We start from the raw sequence: 23,244 nt of genomic DNA, 5'->3' as shown, positions 1-23,244 counted from the left end.
TTTAAGGTTATTGTGTTTAAAGAGATCTACATCAATTAAAGAGATGTATGGTGAAATGGCAAATGAGTTTTATTGTAGATATATATGTTAGAATAAGAAATGTGAAATTAAAGCTTCATTATTGATTGTATTCCCATAAGAGTTATTACCTTTTTAAGAAGGAGCTCGCCAGTAGCTCATTATTAGTACTCCCTTAAAAATTAAACAGTTAGAGAACTGCAATTTTTTTCTTCACTTATTTTTGTTGATGTACAATTTTTCCTTTTTCTCCCCCCAAAATTTTCTTGCCCTCCTGAGATTCTGATACATTCGAGTAAGGTTTATTGAATAGCAATTATGAACAGAGAAACACTTTCTGATAATTCCCTTTCCTTTCCAAGCCTGGAGCATTTTTTCCCCAATAATATTACCCCAATAAATTAAATCAGGTAACACAACACAGACCAGGGGCTGAATTTTATTCTCCCGTCACCAGGAGCAGCAGTGGGAGAAAAAAATGGCAACCTGCATGCACGGGCTGCATGCTGCAACACCGCCACGATCTAGCGCGTGGCAACTCATTTAAATATGTAGGGTGGGCCATGCCCCCCCAAATCACATGGTGGGGGTGGTCTCAGCAACGCTGTGAACAGTGTCATCTGCCTCTGTGCAGGTGCTGGCATTATTTTTAAACGGCTGCCAAACCTGCCATATAAAATGCAGAATTGAACCCCGTACCCCTACACCAACTACACCACAGGGTGGGCCCCCCCCCCCCCCCCACACTACAAATGCAGTGTTGGCCATGTTCCCTCCCGTCCCCCCACACTACAAATGCAGCATTGATCCTGTTTTTCCCCCCCAATCCCTTCACCAACTACACTAATAATCCAAAGTTTTCCCCTTCCCCACCTCAGTGGCACCAGCTTTCCCTAGACAGGAAAGTGAAGGCCACCCATCACAAGGCAGCCGGTAAGATTGCGGTAAATAGCATTTAAATTAATTAATTGCCTTCATTTAAATATTTAAAGTTGGGTCCTGTCACCGAGTGGCAGGGGGCTGCCACGGAGACTTGCCGCTGCTGGGAGGATTGGGCCTAACAACCCCGCCATCTGGTTCCGTGGTGGACCGCTGCAATCTTCAGCAACCACCCCCCCCCCCCCCCCGCCACTGCAACTGCCATGGAGCCCGACGTCAGGAGCTCAACACAATCCCAGCCCAGGCATCAAATCTGTAATCTCCTGGTCTGTACAGCATTGTGCTACACCATGCAATCAATGCCTTTATCTACTAGATCGTTGGGAGAGTTCTAAACTCGCTTAAAAGAGCGAATGCTAATGCCATATGCAGAACTGTCTGGCCAGCTGAATTAGCGAAATTGATGTATTTGCACCGAATTAATGGCTTTGCAAATGTTATTTCAATTCTCTTATGGTGTTGGGAACAGTAGGTCCTCAAAGCCAAACCCCAGTTATGCCATCAACAATTATCATTTGAACCAAAGGATTTTTTTTTTAAGAAAGAGTGGCAACTAGCGGTTCTCCTGTGATGTTACTCATAGGCAATAGATGTCGAATGAGTGGGTGGGAAACTGTTAGGAAGGAGGCCTATTGAACGTACTCCTCCATTCACTAAGATCATGGCTGAACTTCTAAAGATACTCCACTTTCCTGCCATATCCCTGGAATCCATTAGTGCCCAATAATCTATCGATCTCAGTCTTGAATATACTCAATAACTGAGTAGAATGCTACATTCATATATACTGACACAAAATTTAGTAACACAACGTAAAGGTGTTGAATTCATGATTTGTTTTATTAAATCTGTATTAGTGGGTAACTCCCTTTTTCAGAAATTTTTTTTACGAACTTTTACATCCTAACTTTGTTATAAGGCTAGATAATTTGTATTCCTAGTGGAATGTAATTTTTTTGCCCTAGTTTGCCATCACCCTTTATAAGACAAATGGAGAAATGAGAAATATTAAAATAAATTCTAGAAAGTTAAACAGGTTCAAATCTTTGTTTAGTTTGTATCCATTTCCACATATATGTATATTAATGTTATAAATTAATTCAGACATTTATATATGTATCAAATATTATTTGTATTTTATTTTGCATTTAACATTCATGTCCTTCAATCATTCAATATATAGTTAATAACATTTGTTTGCAAAAGCCCAATAATTTAAAAACTGCTGAGAGGAACTGAAAGTACAAGGAGCTGTCAATCTGTATGTAGTTCAAATGCACAGTGCTAGTGCTTAATTTATAATTCACCTTCCCCTTCAGGTCTACATACAGATTGCTCAACTTAAAAGAATGAAGTATCCAGCTCACTGCCAGAGCTGGGTAGGGTACCTAATGTTTCATGTGTTTGCAGGCAGACATGGGAGAGCAAACACCTAACCCCTCTCTGCTTTAATGTTGCATCTGTGTTCATCTGTGTGTTTTTCAAATAACAGATAATGCATTAAAAACATGAACAATCCATCAACATCTAAAAACACCCACAGCATTAACCTGCCTTTTTCTTCTTTTCAAGCGTTAGTGGACCTGTTGTGTTTTTCCACCATTTTTGTTATTTTTAAAAACTCTGAACTGTTTTTTGTTTTTGATTTTGTCAAGTGCAGAATCAAAAATGAGTAAATTCGTCTATGAAGAGCTGCTAAACTCAGTGTGCTATCAAAAGTGGTATTTGGGAACCACTGCTGTGAAAGAGGTTGCAGTTCTATTGAAATAAATTGTTAAGCAGGTGCAGTTATTTATGTTCCGTTTGTATCCATTTTCCACATACATGTATGTATATTGAGTTAAATTAATTCAGCTTATGTGTGTTTTAAAAATTATTTAAAGGATTGAAATTTGTGACAGTGTGAGACTTGCCTGACCTAAGGTTGAGGGTTAGGTCAATGAAACTGACATTTTGTTGCAATGTAAACGAATGATAACCTGGTGTATTTTTTTTGCTATTGTCTTCCACAGGAAGTTTTAATGAAACAAATTCATAAGGTCAGTTGACAAAATTTACTGATAACCATTAAAGCTCATTGACATTTAAAAAAAAAAATTAATTTAGAAGTTAGAAATATTTGCAATTACTTTTCTGTCCTCAATATGCTTAAATGCACTGCAAAGCCTGTTCCATGACCATTCTAAGTCCACTCACTAAAGTAAGAATATAAATCTAACTAAACATTTGCTGCAAAATTAACATTAAGCTGACTCAAATTTTGGCTTAGAAAATAGTTTAAATTAAATTTCTGGACTGGATATGTGGATTGCAGCATTTATATAAAATTGGTTCTAATGCAACGAAGTCTAAACTGAACTTAATATAACAAAAACAGGACCATGCCATCAGATATTGAATGAGCATCTGGAATTTTACTAAGTTATTAATCTGATCATATGTACAGTCTTGCGATATCCTTTTTCTTTAGTTTCCATCTGCAAATATATTTCTGATAACTTTATATGTGAATGTTTCTGACGAATGAACAATTAATGACTCGACGCAATTTTAATAGGGCTCAAAATTGAGTTAATTGGAGCAGTAGACAGCAAGACCAGCTGCTTAAAGTAATTTTTATATACGTGTATTTACTGAGGGTAGGTTGTCAAAAACTACCACAGAATGCTTGGGAGTGTGAACAAGTGTCAGAATTCAAGTGCATTTCAGAACCCAGTGGGCTTGCCAAGTTTCCATTGTTATCTGTTGTTTGATTTTACTAGTCTTGTCTTGTGCTTGTTTTAAGCCCTGATTTGGTAAATGTTGGCTTTTGCTAAAAACATTCTAATTTCACTTGTTTTTGTTTTTATTTGGTACTGCAAAAATGCTACCTTTTTTTTTATCTTCAAATTTTAAAATGTATTTTTCTTCACTGAGCTCTTTATGTTTCCCCTCTCTCAGACAAGTCAGTGTATGTGGCTGATGCAGGCACTGGGATTCCTGCTCTCTGCTCTCCAGGTGGAGGAAATCCTTAGGAACCTGCACTCCCTCATCAGCCCCTACATCCAGCAGCTGGAGAAACTTGCTGATGAGCCGGTATGTACGATGAAAAGCCAGCAGCTTCACAATATTGTCCCTGAAACCAGACTTCAGGATTGCATGAAACTATTTTCTATGCATCTCTTGTTCTATCTCGCCTCCAGTACTTTATTTTCATCCTTGATTTTCTTCAATTTTCCTCCTTGCTTTATACAGTGAGCTATTTTACTTTTTATAGTTTTCTTGCATCCTTGGCCCCAAAACATATTGTTAAGCTATGTCAGTTTAAGTTCCAAGAAGTGCAAAATGCCACATAGGCACCAAGGCAGCAATATGCAAATTCTTGTACAGCATTTGTTTTACATTCATCAATTTATAATTAAATGCAAGTTATTATCTGGCTTCTAATGTGTGCAGTTGAATTTGGCTCAAATTTTACATTAAATGTATCTAAAATATGCAATACTAACAATGTGATTAAAATACCGTAAACCTCCATTTCACCTCACCAATATGTTCTGCAAAAAATATTGCCTGAAATGGCAGCATTTCCAATTCTCAGAAAAAGGGTTTCTAAAAACCCAAATGGTTAATGTTTCCTGAGCAATTTATATGCTACAGAAATGAAAGACAAGGAAAGATGTAACCCTCTAATACTCTGGATCACCCAGTTTAGAAACCAACTGAATTTTGAACAGCTCTGTTTTTCTCTGCTGCACTCTGTATGGTAGATTATTACAAACATGTATCACTAATGTAAAACTTTTCATAATATCATGTTTTAATACTTTCCACAAATTTTAATGTCCTCGGGTCTATCTCTCCTGGCTTATTTTGAATATCATCTTACCTTTACCATTTAGTACTCTGATTTACATCAGTGTGTTCCCTCCCCTTCCTGTTTAGCTGGCTTGTTCCTTGATTGTGAGGCATGGTTCATAGTTTCTAATAGTTCAGTTCCTGTCCATTTGGGAATAAGCTTAATTAATTTTCTCTGCACCCTAGCCAATGTTTACATATTTTTGTGGTATGATGATCAGAACTGAAAACTGTACTTTTGAAAAAAACTACTACCTTTTCAAACCTCAGCATAACATCTCAAGGCTTGAATTTCACCATTATAATTAAATTTCCCAGCATTGTGTTAGTCTAGATGCAGAAAGTTACAAGTCTTGTACTGTTCTCAGATTCTCTTCAAAGTCTCTTGATACTAGTTCACTTCCATTCATTGGATCATAGAATTTTACCCCACAGAAGGAAGCCACTAAACTAATTGTGCCTGCAGTGGGTTTCTGGCAGTTTGATTCCCTTGTGCTTTTGCTGTACCCTTTTTTAATTTTTAATTTGAAAATAGTTATCCACATCCCTTTTTAGAGCTGGTAATGAATTCTGCTTCTACCACTGTTTCCAGTGTCCCAGCAATCCTCTGCATAAAAAAATCTCCTAAATCTGCCTTTCTTCTTTTGATGACCTTAAAATTGATATACTTATGGTGTAGATTTTTGACTAGTGTGCAATACTTCACATTTACCAGTGTTAAATTTATGTTGCTATGTTAGCCCATTGGCATAACCAATCTAAATCCTGCAAATCATTTTTGCATCTTCTGCCTTTACTTTTCTTCCTATGCTGGTGTCATCAATAAATTTGACAAGCTTACATTTGGTTTCTAGGTTATTGAGTAGATTAGATTAGAAAGATACAAACAATGTCTTCTCCCCCATCTGTAATTGCACCTCGAGTATTATTTGTTTCACTTTTTTAATTAAGCTGCTATCCATATATTACCTTGCCTGTGGCTTATAGCTTAAAAAGAAATCTTCCATGTAGAACATCAAAATACCTCTGAAAGTTCTTGTCAATATTGTAGGGAGTTCTCCAATCTACTTTATTTTTAATACTCTCAAAGAAGTTAGAGAGCTTTGTCACACAGAATCTTTTCCTTCTACATCCATGCCTTTTTTTAAATTAAAGGTATTGCTATACAGGCACTACTTCAGCTTATTCTTTACAGCACTCTCCACGATTGTACCCATTATTGATCGGCTTTTTTTTATTCATTCATGGGATATCGGTGTCGCTGGCCAGACCAGCATTTGTTGCCCATCCCTGATTGCCCTTGAGAAGATGGTGGTGAGCTGCCTTATTGAACCGCTGCAGTCCATGTGGAGTAGGTACACCCACAGTGCCATTAGGAAGGGAGTTCCAGGATTTTGCCCCAGCGACAGTGAAGGAACGGCGATGTAGTTCCAAGTCAGGATGGTATGTGGCTTGGAGGGGAAGTTGCAGGTGGTGGTGTTCTCATGCATCTGTGGCCCATATCCTTCTAGTTGGTAGAGGTTGCAGGTTTGGAAGGTGCTGACCAAGGAGTATTGTGCGTTCCACCAAGCCAGTGAACCTGCCATTTATTGGGTAATGTGCTTCCCCTTTTAAAGTTAGATCTATATTTGCTCACTTCCAATCGTATGGAACATTTCTAGCATCCAAAGATTAATTCAGAAAAATACATAGCACCATGCAGATTTCCTCCTCCGTTATCTTCAGTGTTCTCCAATATATACCTTCAGGTTTTAATGACTTGTTACTCTCAAGTCCCTTTTAGCTATTTGAACACTTATCCTACTGACTTTGAAATCTTGTAACATTTTGGGTATTAATAAAAATGGAAATAGTCATTTAATATTTTTCCCACCTCTTTTATGAACCGGAGCAGGAGTAGGCCATTCAGCCCATCGAGCCTGCTGAGTCATTCAATACGATCATGGCTGATCATCCACTTCAATGCCTTTTTCCCACATTCCCATACGATTCCCATATCCCTTTGTCATTGGAATTTAGAAATCTGTCAATCTCTGCTTTAAACATACCATACTCAATGACTGAGCTTCCACACCTTCTGGAAGTTCTGGAATTCTAGTCTCCTCTCTGCCAATTTTGCTGTTACTGGAAGAATATTAGCATTGTGATTAGCAGTTTTTTTCTATACTCAGCACGTGGATCCATTTTGGCATTTTTATTATTCCAAACTGCTGCTGTTGATTTCTGTGTTCCTAGAGTTTTACTTTTCACTCTTTGTTACATTTGTCCACTTTGGGTATTGCTTGTTTAGGTTGCACATCTTTCTTACATACTTATTTTATCTTGCACACTTCAAAATTCTTGCAACACTTCAGTACTGGAAAGCTAGGATTGTTCTCAGAGCAGAGATTTAATAGAGATGTTCAAAATTCTGAGAGGTGTTGATGGAGTAAATAAGGAGAAACTGTTTTCACTGGTGGGTGGGTCAGAAACTAGAGGACATAGATTGAAGATAATTGGCAAAAAAACAGAGGGGAGGTGAGGAGAACTTTTTTTAATGCAACCAGTTTTTATGATCTGTAACGCACTTAGTGAAAGGATGGCAGAAGCAGGTTCAGTAGTGACTTTCAAATTGGGTATATATGGGTATATATTTGAAAAGGAAAACAATTGCAGGACTATGGGGAAAGAGTATGGGGAGTGGAACTAATTGGATAGCTCTATCAAGAAGCCAGCACAGATGCAATGGGCCAAATCACCACCTCCTGTGGTAAGATTTTATGATTCAGTGGCAGGGATCTTGTTCTCCTCCCAACTTTGGCTCCATGGCCGGGGGAGGGCCGGAAGATTGGAGCGGCAGCGGCCTACCATGGAACCGGATGCCGGGATTGCTGGGCCTGATTGTCCTGGTGGCGGGGAAGCTCTGTGGTAGGCTCTGCGACAGGACCCAATTTTACATATTTAAATTACCTGTTGGCATGAATTAAAATGAAAACCAGAGTGATTTTAACTGCAGTTCTGGATCTTCAGCGCGACGTGTGGCACTCACACGCCTTCACTTTCCCGTCTAGAGAAAGCTGGCACCAGCAAGGTGGGGAAGGGGGGAAACTCTACATTGTCAGTGTTGGTTGGGGCAAGGGGCAACTCTGCTTTGGTAGTGTAGTTGAGGGGAGGGGGGCATCTCTGCAGTTTCTTAGGACTGGCAGCCCTTTAAAAGTGGCGCCAGCGCCTGCGCAGAAACAGTTGACGCCGTGTACGGCATCACTGAGGCCATCTCTGTCATGTGACTGGGAGGGGGCGGCCACCTTGCATATGATAATCAGCCACCGGGCTCAAGATCGTGGCGGTGAGCGACCCATGCGTGCTGGTCATAATTATTTACGCCTACGAGATTGAGCCCAATGACTGCAACTTCCTTGGGCATTTCCTTCTCCCTTTGCCTCACAATTGTCATTGTACCATCAGCCACCTAACCCTGTGCACTGGAAATTCCAGTACCATTAATTTCCAACAACAATATGGTGTCTATCCTACTTGCTGGCCAATATGTCTCCTCAGTATTCACAAGCCTCTAGTGGGCAAATTACCAGCCTATATAACCAGTGTCTACAAATGTATTGCAGCATTGAATAGGCTGTAACTTCCCTTTTCCTTCATCACAGCCTTCTCTTTTTGTTCCTCAGTTGCTTTGACTTTTCTTTAATATCCACTCTCCAGCACCCAAAACATATTTAACGCTTTTATTTTGAGTGTTATTTCACTATTGCCGCCTTACTACCTCTCCTCACTCTTGCATACTCGGCCACATCTGCCTGTGTCTTTTTCCAGTATTGCTTTTCCAATATATTCTTTAGGCTTCTCCTCCAGCTGGTCCTCTATTCAGTTGTCTCTCTGACTCCATTCCAGACATGTATCATCCTTGAGCTTTTAACATTCAAGCCCTAAAAGCACAAGAATTCCTTTCTGCAATTCATAAACCTTGCCTCCAGCTCCTTGATTAGCAAGCTATGTTCATTATAGCCCTGTCTGAACTCCTCAGTTTTGCCCAGTAGAATTGCATCACAACAGTAGAATAAAATGGGAGGTTAAATGAGAGCAGTCATTTCTGTGCGTTGAAGCCCTGATCTAGATGTATTATAAACTTTACAATCTCAAAGTATCTGTTGAGGATCCTAAAAGTTTTTCTACTTAAAATAATTTGCTGCTGCTCCAGCCTAAAAGTGAACTGTCACTACTGCTTAGTGAAGCTTAAATTTAAAAAGTATGCATTTGTCTCTCAAACATTTCACATTTTCTGTACAATATATTAATTTAAATTGTAGTGACTATTACATAGAAAAACGCAGCAGCCATTTTGTGGCCAACAAGGGGTCTCAAAGTAAGTGCGATTAACAAGCAGTTAACCTGTTTTATGGTGCTCTTGGTTGAGCAAGGGATGTTGATTGGGAGACTGGGAAAACTTTGTTTTTTTTTCAAATAGCGCCATGTAATCTTTAACATCCACTGGAACAGGCAGTTGGGAACTCGGTTTAACATAGCATTCAAGTAATTACTCCTTCACTCCTTCAATACTGCGTTAAAGCATCAACCTAAATTGTCTGCTCTAGTCTAAGAGTGAGACTGAAAGCCATAACCTCTGATTCAACAAAAAATGCTGGAGATACTAAGACCATGCAGTATCTGTGGAGGGAACAGACAAATTGGGCTGATGTTTTCCAGCCGCAGGCGAGCTTCAAAAACGCCGTGGTACACGCACAAGATGTGCGCCAGGGAACCGCGATATTTAGCACAGCGGCTCATTTATATGGAGGGGGCGGAATTCCCACGCCTGATGACTTAGAGGAGGCGGGCGCTCCGTCCCCGGCAACAGCATCTGAAGCCATTTTTAAAGGGCTTCAGGCCCTTCCGCATCATTTCAATATTTAAAGTGAAAGGGAGAGAAAATTAAACATCAAAATTTATTCAGAGTTTAAATCCCCTCTTTCACCCCCCCCAAAAAAAAATTTCTTCCCATCCCAATCTCCTCCCCACCTCCCGAACTTTATTAACTTTGACCCTCAACCCCTTCCCACTATCCCCTCAACCAAAAGTGAGTTTTTCCCACTCCCCCACCCCCACCCCCCCCTGAAAACTTCACTCCTCCCACCACTCCCCCACCCCCCCACTTCCCACCAGTGTTCTTCCTTGGATCTCCAAACGGCGATCCTAAGGCACGGGAGTTCTGGCAACAGGGGCTGGAATATCAGAGTGGGACAGCCGTTGCAACAAGGTAAGTATTTATTCGTTCATTACCATTTATTTAAATATTTAAATTGCGTTTCCATCACCGGGCGGTGGGGGTGCCGCCACAAGGCCTTGCAGCCGCCGGTAATACAGGATGGGGCCTTCCTGGTACCTCTCCAGAGGTATTTTCCGGGCCACTCCCACCATGACCCCTGATGTTGAGGGCTGGTAAAATCCAGCCCATTAAGTCAGCTACTGTCCGATTACTGTTTCCAGCATTTTCTGAGCTTTGCTTTTGCAAGAGATTTCCAGCAGTAATACACTATGGATTCTATGCAGAACAAATTCTTTCCTACCATGCGCCACTTCACACCTGATGCTCTAGTATTCTATATTAGGGAATCTCCATTTTGTGTTGTTACTGATGCCCTCACTTAGCATTTGCATGAAGTTTGAGAGAAAATTCGCTTGCATCAGTCAAATTGATATATTTCTTGCATCGCCGTATCTTGACTCCATTGAATAGTAAATTTATTCCAGTAGAGCCTTACTATGCCTAACCCATTTTGAGCCAGGGGCTTTGCTGTGCTGTCAGTGTTGGATGTGAAAACATCACTGTGTTGTTGCAGTATCTTGTCATACTTCCAGCTTATTTCCAGCATTCAAGCGGGTGCTTCTGTCAGCCTGCTTCATGACAGCTTAGTGGACTCCATTTTTTAAAATTAAAATAATAGTTGCATGTGTAAACTATATTGGCCTGGCTAAGGTTGTATTTATTTGCATATGTGAACTTTTATATATTTTAAGCTTTATTGCCACCTTCCTGTAATTTTTTTTATTGTTATGTTGGCACATGAAGAGTAAAACCTTTTTAAAGGTAGAATGAAAGCAATACGTGATTCGTAACTTTCTTTAAGGTGTAATTATACTATGGTCTTGGCATCCATGCAAAGCAGTTTCACATAGCACCGATGCTCAAGCTATAGTGTCAATCCTAGAGGTTGGAGTCTCGCTCTGTTTTGTTCTCCTGTCAAGTTGAGTCCCAGCTCTGAAGCAACACTACAAAATCATTTTATAGCAATGCTACAGTTGTTGAGTAAATTCACCCTTAGAATGGCAATTGCTACTTTTGTTCTAATTTTTTGGAGTTCCAGTTCAGCTGGCAAGGCTTAAACTTGTAAATTCAGAATTAAAGCTTTTTCTAACTGCCTTGCATTATTCCCAAACACTTTTATTAAATAAAGGCAAAAACCTGCATGTGAGCATCTTCAATCTTGAGTATGTTCAAGTTAATTTGTGAGCAGTAACTAGGGCCACCATTTTACAGTGTCTAAATGCATTTAATTCCATTTCATTTGATTATTTTTTTTTACTGATATCATGAGCATCATCTTGTTCCACAATTCTATTTACAATTAGCTGCAGTGGTTTAAGGTGACTTCCACAATTCTGTCTATTTACAATTAGCTGCAGTGATTTAAGTTGACTGAGTAGGTTGAATTCTGATTTTGTTACATGGTTTGGAAATCATTCCACAATTCTATTTTTTTGCTCTCATTGAAACTGCCAATTGAGGTCCTTGGTCATAACCTTCTTAGAACCTGTCACTGCTGTATAATCTCATCAATTTCAGAAGTGGGTTTGATTTGATACAGTCTGCTAGTTATCATCTGATACAATAATGGGCTACATAAGTGGAAGGTAAGGACAGTAAATGCCTCTTCAGATTATCTTTAAACATTGTTCAAAAAGTATTTTATTCTTGTATGCTCTTCTGGAATGTCATTTTTATTCACTGAAACATGAAATATAATCAGTTTTATTGGATCAAATCTGACCTATAAGCAGAGTACGTGAACTGTAACATTTCAAGTTAATTAACTGTCCTCTGTTGCATGCTTGCAGCAGGAATGTAGTATTTTTGTAATGCGAAACAACTTGTCTCTGGCAGTTTTGCCTCTTATTACACCAAATTGGGTGATAAAGTAGAAAACTATATTATGATATAAAGCGACTTCTGTTACTGAGATTGATCTTACTAGTGATTGATGCTTGTAAGTTATTGAACCCTTTTAGCATTGAGGGATGTTATTGTCAGAATTATCTCTTCCATTTAGCACTTGAGGGAATGTTAGACAAGTTACCAAGCTCAACATTTTTGTTCAATTTGTGAAATCTTCTGGAAGAAATTAAGTTCTGTACCTTAAATTAATAACAACTTACTGCTTTCTGTATAGCAGTTTTAATATAGAAAAGATGCCATGATGTTTCCCAGAAAGGGAGGGGAGAGGAAACCTGGATAACAAAACTGGACCCTGAGCCATTGTGGGAAATTAGGAAAGGTAACAAAGCTTTGTTGAAAAGATGGGTTTTGAAAAGGTTTTTCAATTTAGGGAGGGAAGTTAAGAGAGTTGAATTGACGTGGCTACAAGTGTGAAGGGAAGGTGATGTACAAAATGCTTGACTTGGGGGATTGAAAAATGCAGGAAGGAGAGTAAAGCCAGGTAAGATTACAGTGATAGCGTGAGAGATAAGGTCATGAAGAGATTTGAGGATGAGAATTTCAGAGTCAATGTATTGGGATAAGGGGAGTCAATGTAGCTCAGTGAGAACATTGGAAGAATTAAGTCTAGAAGTGACAAAAACTAGGTAGAAGCAAGCAGGTTTGGTGATTAATAGGTCGAATTGGTTGGCAAAGTTTATGATTTGGTTCATTCGAAGTAAGTGGATGGGAGAAGTGGGAGGGGTTGGGGATAGGTACTTATGGCGAGAGCTGACAATGATAAGTTGATCTACCCGTCGTTCAGTTAGAGGAAATTTTGGCTCATCCATGAATTAATGTTACAAGGCAGCCTGAGAACACACATGTTCCTGAGATTGGAAGAAATTGTGAAGATGATATCTTACGTCGGTGAGCCTTACGTCAGTGGTAGGGAAATTATTAGAGAGGATTCTTCGGGACAGGATTTACTCCCATTTGGAAACAAACAAACTTATTAGCGAGAGGCAGCATGGTTTTGTGAAGGGGAGGTCATGTCTTACTAACTTGATTGAGTTTTTTGAGGAAGTGACGAAGATGATTGATGAAGGAAGGGTAGTGGATGTTATCTATATGGACTTCAATAAAGCCTTTGAGAAGATCCCTCATGGCAGACTGGTACAAAAGGTGAAGTCACACGGGATCAGAGGTGAGCTGGCAAGATGGATACAGAACTGGCTCGGTCGTAGAAGACAGAGGGTAGCAGTGGAAGGGTGCTTTTCTGAATGGAGGGATGTGATTAGTGGTGGTCCGCAGGGATCAGTGCTGGGACCTTTGCTGTTTGTTGTATATATAAATGATTTGGAGGAAAATGTAGCTGGTCTGATTAGTAAGTTTGCGGACGACACGAAGGTTGGTGGAGTTGCGGATAGTGATGAGGATTGTCAGAGGATACAGCAGGATATAGATCGGTTGGAGACTTGGGCGGTGAAATGGCAGATGGAGTTTAATCCGGACAAATGTGAGGTAATGCATTTTGGAAGATCTAATGCAGGTGGGAAGCATACAGTAAATGGCAGAACCTTTAGGAGTATCGACAGGCAGAGAGATCTGGGCGTACAGGCCCACAGGTCACTGAAAGTGGCAACGCAGGTGGATAAGGTAGTCAAGAAGGCATACGGCATGCTTGCCTTCATCGGTTGGGGCATAGAGTATAAAAATTGGCAAGTCATGCTGCAGCTGTACAGAACTTTAGTTAGGCCACACTTAGAATATTGCGTGCAATTCTGATCGCCACACTACCAGAAGGACGTGGAGGCTTTGGAGAGGGTACAGAAGAGGTTTACCAGGATGTTGCCTGGTCTGGAGGGCATTAGCTATGAGGAGAGGTGGATAAACTCGGATTGTTTTCACTGGAACGACGGAGGTGGAGGGACGACATGATAGAGGTTTACAAAGTTATGAGCGGCATGGACAGAGTGGATAGTCAGAAGCTTTTTCCCAGGGTGGAAGAGTCAGTTACTAGGGGACATAGGTTTAAGGTACGAGGGGCAAAGTTTAGAGGGGATGTGTGAGGCAAGTTCTTTACACAGAGGGTGGTGAGTGCCTGGAACTTGCTGCCGGGGAAGGTGGTGGAAGCAGGTACGATAGCGACGTTTAAGAGGCATCATGACAAATACATGAATAGGATGGGAATAGAGGGATACGGTACCCGGAAGTGCAGAAGGTTTTAGTTTAGGCAGGCATCAAGATCAGCGCAGGCTTGGAGGACCGAATGGCCTGTTCCTGTGCTGTACTGTTCTTTGTTCTTTGATATTGGCCTGGATTCTGTAGTAGTAATGATGGTAAAACTTCAGTGTTCATCATCATTACTCCTCTGAAACTGACAGCAACTTTGGAACCTACGTGTGCAAAGTTAAACGCAGAAATACAGAAGTTGCTGTCAGTGATTCTGTGCTTCCCCAAAAGGTCTCCTGTTGAAGATCCCCCCCCCCCCCCCCCCCCACCCCCAAGACTGAAATCAAATAGAAATCACAGAACTGGCAAAAATTGCCCTTTTACACTGAGTCCTGGTGTAAAAATCCTTGAAAAAGTTTCACCTTGTTGAATGATATGTAACTGGCTTTTTACTGGTGTACTAAGTTCATGATTATTGCTGAAAACCCTCTCCAGTGCTCGGAAAGCTAATTTTATGTTTGTGGAATGTCAGAATTCTCCATTATGATGAATTCACATTTTTTATTTTTTTTAAAATTTATTTTATAGTTCAGCTTCTACCTTTAATCCCATCTAAAAATTCCAATCATTTATTTTGGTCTCTGTAAAATTTTAATTAGAAGTGTAAAATTCAGCGCCTTTTACTTCCTGGTTTGCTGTCTGTGAGAATACTTCGGTGTGGCTAGCTGCTTACCCTGCTTGATGACACCACTGTTGCTGGACACCTGGAGATCCCCTTAATTTGGCACCAGATTCAAACTGGCGCAGGAAAGGGGAAATCCACCCTGTAGCGATCACTAGATTTTTCTGGCAACTTTCTTCAAGGCCAATGGCGAGCACCATTGCTTTGCCGCTGACTGCAGAATATAGTGCAATATGTCCTGAGGACAGTTTTTCTCTGGGCTACAAGATTCCTTTCCACACTGATTATTAGGAGATAGTTAAAATGTTAATTATATTTTACAAATGTTTTATATTGCTTAAAATCTTCACTTTCTAGGAGTTTCTATATGCCAGTCAAATGGGAATAATTTTAATGGGAGAATCTGTGGAGAGAGAAACAGAGGTCACATACCTGAAATGTTAACTTTGTTTCTCTCTCCACAGATGCTGCCAGACCTGCTGAGTATTTCCGGCACTTTCTGTTCTCATTTCAGAGTTCCAGCATCCGCAGTATTTTGCTCTGATTTTAATGGATCTGTTCAATGCAGTATTTGTAAAACATTCACCTTTACTGTTTACCATTGATGCTGTTAAGGGGTCTGACTTTGTTCCCAGGTGGTTTTTGGGTAGATAAATTAGCTTGAGTCTGTCAAAGTAAAATCTGTAGGATAGTTCATCTGCTAATTGCCATTTACCTAGCAGTTTGCATAAAGTGCCCATTGGCTGGCAATCCTGTGTTGAGACTTGGTAATATTTGTAGGTGATTTCGGTATCATCAGGGCAGTTAATTTGCTAACACAAATTTTAAAATGTCTACTTTTGAATAATGGTCATATGGAGTATTTTCATTGTAGCATGGGCCAGGTTTAGAGTATTCTGTTGCGATAATGAACCTTATCACTCATCCCAAAGAGCATCCTTTACTTGAAACAATGTAATTTTTCTTCAAACATCAAATATTCTTACGGCTTCTTTGAGATTGTAACCAGAGAGCATTTTGTTGCATTAACTTGAGTTGCATTAACTTGAGATGCATTTAAACCCATATCCAAGAAGCGTAAGGCCACTGTGTTGCATCGCCTTTAAAGGGTGGTATTACTGTTTCAAAATGGTCATCAAAGTACCCTTTTTCCATTATTAAAGGGAAGGGAGCAAAGTTTAAATAAACTTTTTTTAAAAAAAAAAGTAATAATCATCTGTAGAAACTGCAGTTCTACCATTTGTGAAGCTACAAATCACATTCTAGTATTCAACCAAGGCAAGTTACATTTATGCAAAAGAAAATATTCCATAAAGTTTCAGGGATTAGTTTGAAGTGAACCCTCAGAAGGTCATTGTTTTTCAGATTGTTTCATTTAACCAAAGGCTGCAATAGTGCCAGTCCCTAGAGTGTGGCCTGTTTGTGTGGGTCCTGGTTTCATTCTTTTATCCAGTCACATCCAACTTCTTTCCTTCTGACAAAGTAGTAATACCAGATGTCTACTTTGCATTATCTATTGAGAAGTTTTTTTTTAATGCTATTTGTCTACTTTTGCAGCAAATTATTTAACCTCATTACAGGATCATTTAACAGGATCCACTTTATTAATTTGAAACCAAACAAATTTTTTTCTTTTGGTTTATTTTGCTGAGACAAGATTCAGACTAGCATACCACCATACAGTAAATTACTATCACTGACATTCTTTTTGCGGAAAGATGTAGGACTTACTGACTTTCCAGTAAGGAAATAAAGTTTGGATAATATGCTGGTTCAAGTGGCTCTTGTACACTTGCTGCTGGCTGGCTCAAGAGTGTGATTGGCAAAGGTGTAGGAATTGACTACATGCCACACATTTTTAACTGAGACCATCATGTTTTCCTTTCCACCATCCCTGAAAAAGCTAAACCCCTAAAGCTCGTCCCTAATTATGAGAGACAGTGATGCATATACAGGCTGATAGGAGAGAGAGTTAGCTTATTAAAGCAGTGAAACTCAGTCAGATAGAACAGCCTTCTGTTGATGAAGAAACATTGAAGAGAGATTTGTATTCTATTCTGCTTATCATGTCTGAGATACATAGGGAGATACAGCACTGAAACAGGCCCTTCGGCCCACCAAGTCTGTACCCACCAATAACCACCTATTTATACTAATCCTACACCAATCCCATATTCCTTACCACAACCCCACCATTCTCCTACCACCTACCTACACTAGGGGCAATTTACAATGGCCAATTAACCTATCAACCTGCAAGTCTTTGGCTGTGGGAGGAAACTGGAGCACCCGGCGGAAGCCCACGCGGTCACAGGGAGAACTTGCAAACTCCACACAGGCAGTACCCAGAACCGAACCCGGGTCGCTGGAGCTGTGAGGCTGTGGTGCTAACCACTGCGCCACTGTATTTAACACCTTTACATTTGAAGTGTAGTGACTGTTATGTTGGCAAGCACAAAGATATTACAAAAAGCAGTGACACAATGACTCATTTTCTTTTTGATGGTATTGGTTCATGAAGGAATGTTGGCCAGGGCACCAGGAGAACTTCCCTCAGTCATCTGCAAAATATGCCATGGCATCTTTAACATCCAACAACCTGTATCTGCCGCTCATGGTGCAATCTCAATACGGGAGGCCAGATGTAGATTAGGTGACTGTTTTGCCAATTGTTTCTGTTGAGTTTCCAAGTGCAGACAAACCTTGAGCACTCTGGCTTCCCCATCTTGATCCCACTCTGACTGCTCCAGCTTTTGTCTTCTATGAAGACATTGTCTACAGTGAAGCACAATGCAAGCTTGAGGAACCGCACCTTATCTTTTCTGTTAGAAGCTTTGCAGCTCCTTACTTTAAAATGACCTTACTTGAGATTTTAATTACACTTTGGAAGCTTATCCTGTTTTCATTTCAGCCCTGCCTTACGCCACACCTATTCACACATGCTCTTGGTGTCTCTTAAATGCTTTTAATTTTGTCTATTACACTACTGCCGAATCATTTTATATCATTTCATCCATTTCCTTATCTCCTCAGTTCCTTTTCAACACCTTGCAAGTCATTTTTTTAATATATTTGTTGTGGGATGTTGCCCATCCCTAATTGCCCTTCAGAAGGTGTTCGTGAGCTGCCTTCTTGAACTGTTGCAGTCCTTGGGGTGCAGGTATACCCACAGTGCTGTTAGGAAGGGAGTTCCAGGATTTTGACCTAGCGACGGTGAAGGAATGGCGATATGGTTCCAAGTCAGGGTGGTGTGTGGTTTGGAGGGGAACTTGCAGGTGATGGTGTTCCCTTGCATCTGCTGCCCTTATACTTCTAGGTGGTAAAGGTCGCGGGTTTGGAAGGTGATGCCGAAGGAGCCTTGGTCAGTTGCTGCAGTGCATCTTGTAGATGGTACACACTGCTGCCACTGCTTTGGTGATGAAGGGAGTGAATGGTCAAGGCGGTGGATGGAGTGCCAATCAAGCGGGCTGCTTTGTTCTGAATGGTGTTGAGCTTCATGAGTGCTGGAGTTGCACCCATCGAGGCAAGTGGAGAGTATTCCATCACATTCCTGACCTGTGCCTTGTAGATGGTGGACAGACATTGGGGGAACAGGAGGTGTGTTACTTGCTGCAGAATTCCTAGCCTCTAACCTGCTCTTTTAGCCACAGTATTTAAGTGGCTGGTCCTGTTCAGTTTCTGGTCAATGGTAACCCCCAGGATGTTGACATTGGGGGATTCAGCGATGGGAATGCCATTGAACATCAAGGGGAGATGGTTAGATTCCCTCTTGTTTGAGATAGTCATTGCCTGGCAATTGTGTGGCATGTTTGCACTGGAGTGCTGACTTGGGTTGCATTAGAGTGCTGCAGTGGAAGTTTGGTAACTGAGGATAATTAAGGGTTAATTTTATCTTAAACCTAATCTGTCTTTTATTTAGAAGATTGACTTAACAGTTGCTGTTAGGGTTGGAGAAGGTGAGTTTTAGACCAGTTTTAAACAGGGTTCACTCAGGCTCTGCTTGCAGCTGCACCTTGTTAATTAGAGAAGTGGCTTAAACCAGTTTTCAGGGGGCGAGAGTCAGTCAGTATAAAAGTGAGCCATCTTACAGTGCTGACTTGGGTTGCATTGGAGTGCTGACTTGGGTTGCATTAGAGTGCTACAGTGGAAGTTTGGTAACTGAGGAAGTTCGGTAAAGAGGGAGTGAGGAGCTCCTTTCATTTCCTACCTGTCAGAGTGAGGGGAGCCGAGAGCTTCCAAAGAGCACAGTTGACTGGGAGAAGACTCGGAGGGCGGAGTTCCAGACCGGTAAGTATAAAAAACTTACCTCTGGTAAAAAAGCTGAAAGTGACGTCACAGGAAAGCTGTGACCTGATTGGCTGGTAGAAATTTTTTTACTGAATTTGAAAATAAAACATTGATAAAAATTGATTAAAACCTTAATTAACTAATTAATAAGTAGAGTAACTAAACCAGAGGGAGGAGATTGCTGTATTTAGTTAGCATTTGATATTTATAGTGGGAATCTAGCACTAGGGACCATATAGTTAATTATAACAATTTAGTAAGGATTTAATAAGTATTTATTTATTTTAAATTTAATTTATTAATTATTGCTAGAAATGTCAGTTAGAGGGGTGACGTGCTTCACCTGTGAGATGTGGGAGGTCCGTGACGCTTCCAGCGTTCCGGACAACTACATCTGCAGGAAGTGTACCCAGTTGCAGCCCCTCACAGACCGCATGGATCGGTTGGAGCGGCAACTGGATGCACTTAGGAGCATGCAGGTGGCAGAAAGCGTCATAGACAGGAGTTTTAGAGAAGTGGTTACACCCAAGTTGCAGGCAGATAGATGGGTGACCGCTAGAAGGGACAGGCAGTCAGTGCAGGAATCCCCTGTGGCTATTCCCCTCTCTAACAAGTATACCGTTTTGGATACTGTTGGGTGGGGGGGATGGCCTATCAGAGGAAAACAGCAGCAGCCAGAGCAGTGGCACTACAGCTGGCACTGTTGTTCAGGGAGGGACAAAGCGCAGAAGAGCAATAGTTATAGGAGACTTTATAGTCAGGGGCACAGATAGCCGCTTCTGTGGACGTGAAAGAGACTCCAGGATGGTATGTTGCCTCCCTGGTGCCAGGGTCAAGGATGTCTCTGAACGGACAGGGGGCATTCTGAAGGGGGAGGGTGAACAGCCAGAGGTTGTGGTACCCATTGGTACCAATAACATAGGCAGGAAGAGTGACGAGGTCCTGCAGGGGGAGTTTAGGGAGTTAGGTGGAAAGTTAAAAGACAGGACCTCTAGGGTTGTAATCTCGGGATTACTCCCTGTGCCACGTGCCAGTGAGGCTAGAAATAGGAAGATAGTGCAGCTAAAACACGTGGCTGAACAGCTGGTGTAGAAGGGAGGGTTTCAGATATCTGGACCATTGGAATCTCTTCAGGGACAGATGGGAGCTGTACAAGAAGGACGGGTTGCATCTAAACTGGAGGGGCACAAATATCCTGGCTGCGAGGTTTGCTAGTGTCACTCGGGAGGGTTTAAACTAGTGTGGCAGGGGGGTGCGGACCAAAGCAGTAGGACAGCAAGTGAAATAAATGAGGGGGAACTAGTAAATAAGGCCAGTAAGACTAAGAGGAAGAGCAGGCAGGGAAATGATTAGATTAGATTAGATTAGATTAGATTAGAGATACAGCACTGAAACAGGCCCTTCGGCCCACTGAGTCTGTGCCGAACATCAACCACCCATTTATACTAATCCTACACTAATCCCATATTCCGACCAAACATCCCCACCTGTCCCTATATTTCCCTACCTATACTAGTGACAATTTATAATGGCCAATTTACCTATCAACCTGCAAGTCTTTTGGCTTGTGGGAGGAAACCGGAGCACCCGGAGAAAACCCACGCAGACACAGGGAGAACTTGCAAACTCCACACAGGCAGTACCTGGAATCGAACCCGGGTCCCTGGAGCTGTGAGGCTGCGGTGCTAACCACTGCGCCAATGTTACGGAGCACAGCGGGGACTGGTGGTCTGAAATGCGAGAAGTATAACAGGTAAGGCAGATGAACTTCGAGCTTGGATTAGTACTTGGAACTATGATGATGTTGCGATTACAGAGACTTGGTTGAGGGAAGGACAGGATTGGCAGCTAAATGTTCCAGGATTTAGAAGCTTCAGGCGGGATAGAGGGGGATGTAAAAGGGGTGGGGGAGTTGCATTACTGGTGAAGGAGAATATCACAGCTGTACTGCGGGAGGACACCTCGGAGGGGTCGTGCAGCGAGGCAATATGGGTGGAGCTCAGGAATAGGAAGGGTGCAGTCACGATGTTGGGGGTTTTCTACAGGCCTCCCAACAGCCAGCGGGAGGTAGAGGAGCAGATATGTGGACAGATTTTGGAAAGATGTAAAGGTAACAGGGTTGTAGTGGTGGGTGATTTTAACTTCCCCTATATTGACTGGGACTCACTTAGTACTTGGATGGGGCAGAATTTGTGAGGAGCATCCAGGAGGGCTTCTTGAAACAATATGTAGATAGTCCAACTAGGGATGGGGCCGTACTGGACCTGGTATTGGGGAATGAGCCTGGCCACGTGGTCGGAGTTTCAGTAGGGGAACATTTCGGGAACAGTGACCATAATTCCGTAAGTTTTAAGGTACTTGTGGATAAGGATAAGAGTAGTCCTCGGGTGAAGGTGCTAAATTGGGGGAAGGCTAATTGTAACAATATTAGGCAGGAACTGAAGAATTTAGATTGGGGGCGGCTGTTTGAGGATCTTTCAAATGTCAGTTGATTAGAATCCAGGACCAGCATGTTCCTGTGAGGAAGAAGGATACGTTTGACAAGTTTCGGGAACCTTGGATAACGCGGGATATTGTGAGCCGAGTCAAAAAGAAAAAGGAAGCATTCGTAAGGGCTGGAAGGCTAGGAACAGACGAATCCCTTGAGGAATATAAAGACAGCAGGAAGGAACTTAAGCAATCGTCAGGAGGGCTAAAAGGGGTCATGAAAAGTCATTGGCAAACAGGATTAAGGAAAATCCCAGGGCTTTTTATATGTATATAAAGAGCAAGAGGGTAACTAGGGAAAGGGTTGGCCCACTCAAGGACAGAGAAGGGAATCTATGTGTGGAGCCAGAGGAAATGGGCGAGATACTAAATGAGCACTTTGCATCAGTATTCACCAAAGAGAAGGACTTGGTGGATGATGAGTGTAGATAGTCTCAGTCATCTCATTATCAAAAAGGAGGAGGTGTTGGGTGTCTTGCAAAGCATTAAGGTAGATAAGTCCCCAGGGCCTGATGGGATCTGCCCCAGAATACTGAGGGAGGCAAGGGAAGAAATTGCTGGGGCCTTGACAGAAATCTTTGCATCCTCATTGGCTACAGGTGAGGTCCCAGAGGACTGGAGGATAGCCAGTGTTGTTCCTTTATGTAAGAAGGGTAGCAAGGATAATCCAGGAAATTTTAGGCTGGTGAGCCTTACGTCAGTGGTAGGGAAATTATTAGAGAGGATTCTTCGGGACAGGATTTACTCCCATTTGGAAACAAACAAACTTATTAGCGAGAGGCAGCATGGTTTTGTGAAGGGGAGGTCGTGTGTCACTAATTTGATTGAGTTTTTTGAGTAAGTGATGAAGATGATTGATGAAGAAAGGGCAGTGGATGTTATCTATATGGACTTCAGTAAAACCTTTGACAAGGTCCCTCATGGCAGACTGGTACAAAAGGTGACGTCACACGGGATCAGAGGTGAGCTGGCAAGATGGATACAGAACTGGCTCTCATAGAAGACAGAGGGTAGCAGTGGAAGGGTGCTTTTCTGAATGGAGGGATGTGACTAGTGGTGTTCCGCAGGGATCAGTGCTGGGACCTTTGCTCTTTGTAGTATATATAAATGATTTGGAGGAAAATGTAGCTGGTCTGATTAGTAAGTTTGCGGAAGACACAAAGGTTGGTGGAGTTGCGGATAGTGATGAGGATTGTCAGAGGATACAGCAGGATATAGATTGGTTGGAGACTTGGGCGGAGAAATGGCAGATGGTGTTTAATCTGGACAAATGTGAGGTAATGCATTTTGGAAGATCTAATGCAGATGGGAAGTATACAGTAAATGGCAGAACCCTTAGGAGTATTGACAGGCAGAGAGATCTGGGCGTACAGGTCCACAGATCACTGAAAGTGGCAACGCAGGTGGATAAGGTAGTCAAGAAGGCATGCGGCATGCTTGCCTTCATAGGTCGGGGCATAGAATATAAAAATTGGCAAGTCATGCTGCAGCTGTACAGAACTTTAGTTAGGCCACACTTAGAATATTGCGTGCAATTCTGGTCGCCACACTACCAGAAGGACGTGGAGGCTTTGGAGAGGGTACAGAAGAGGTTTACCAGGATGTTGCCTGGTCTGGAGGGCATTAGCTATGAGGA

The 23,244-nt window shown here is 41.7% G+C and overlaps 1 protein-coding gene across 4 annotated transcripts in view; it reads left to right on the top strand.

Moving 5' to 3' along the window:
• Positions 1 to 23,244, top strand: part of ipo13b (importin 13b) — a 200,659-nt gene that overhangs the window by 120,467 nt on the left and 56,948 nt on the right. For all 4 annotated transcript variants that reach the window (XM_068037110.1, XM_068037112.1, XM_068037109.1 and 1 more), the window contains 2 exons: positions 2,970 to 2,996; positions 3,898 to 4,032. In XM_068037110.1, coding sequence (XP_067893211.1) covers positions 2,970 to 2,996; positions 3,898 to 4,032 — 162 coding nt within the window. The remainder of the gene's footprint in view (positions 1 to 2,969; positions 2,997 to 3,897; positions 4,033 to 23,244) is intronic.

The sequence above is a fragment of the Heterodontus francisci genome, chromosome 8 (genome assembly GCF_036365525.1).
Source record: "Heterodontus francisci isolate sHetFra1 chromosome 8, sHetFra1.hap1, whole genome shotgun sequence".
Taxonomy (NCBI): Eukaryota; Metazoa; Chordata; class Chondrichthyes; order Heterodontiformes; family Heterodontidae; genus Heterodontus; species Heterodontus francisci.
The sequence above is the reverse complement of the archived record's forward strand: the minus strand, read 5'-3'. Positions and strand labels throughout refer to the sequence as shown.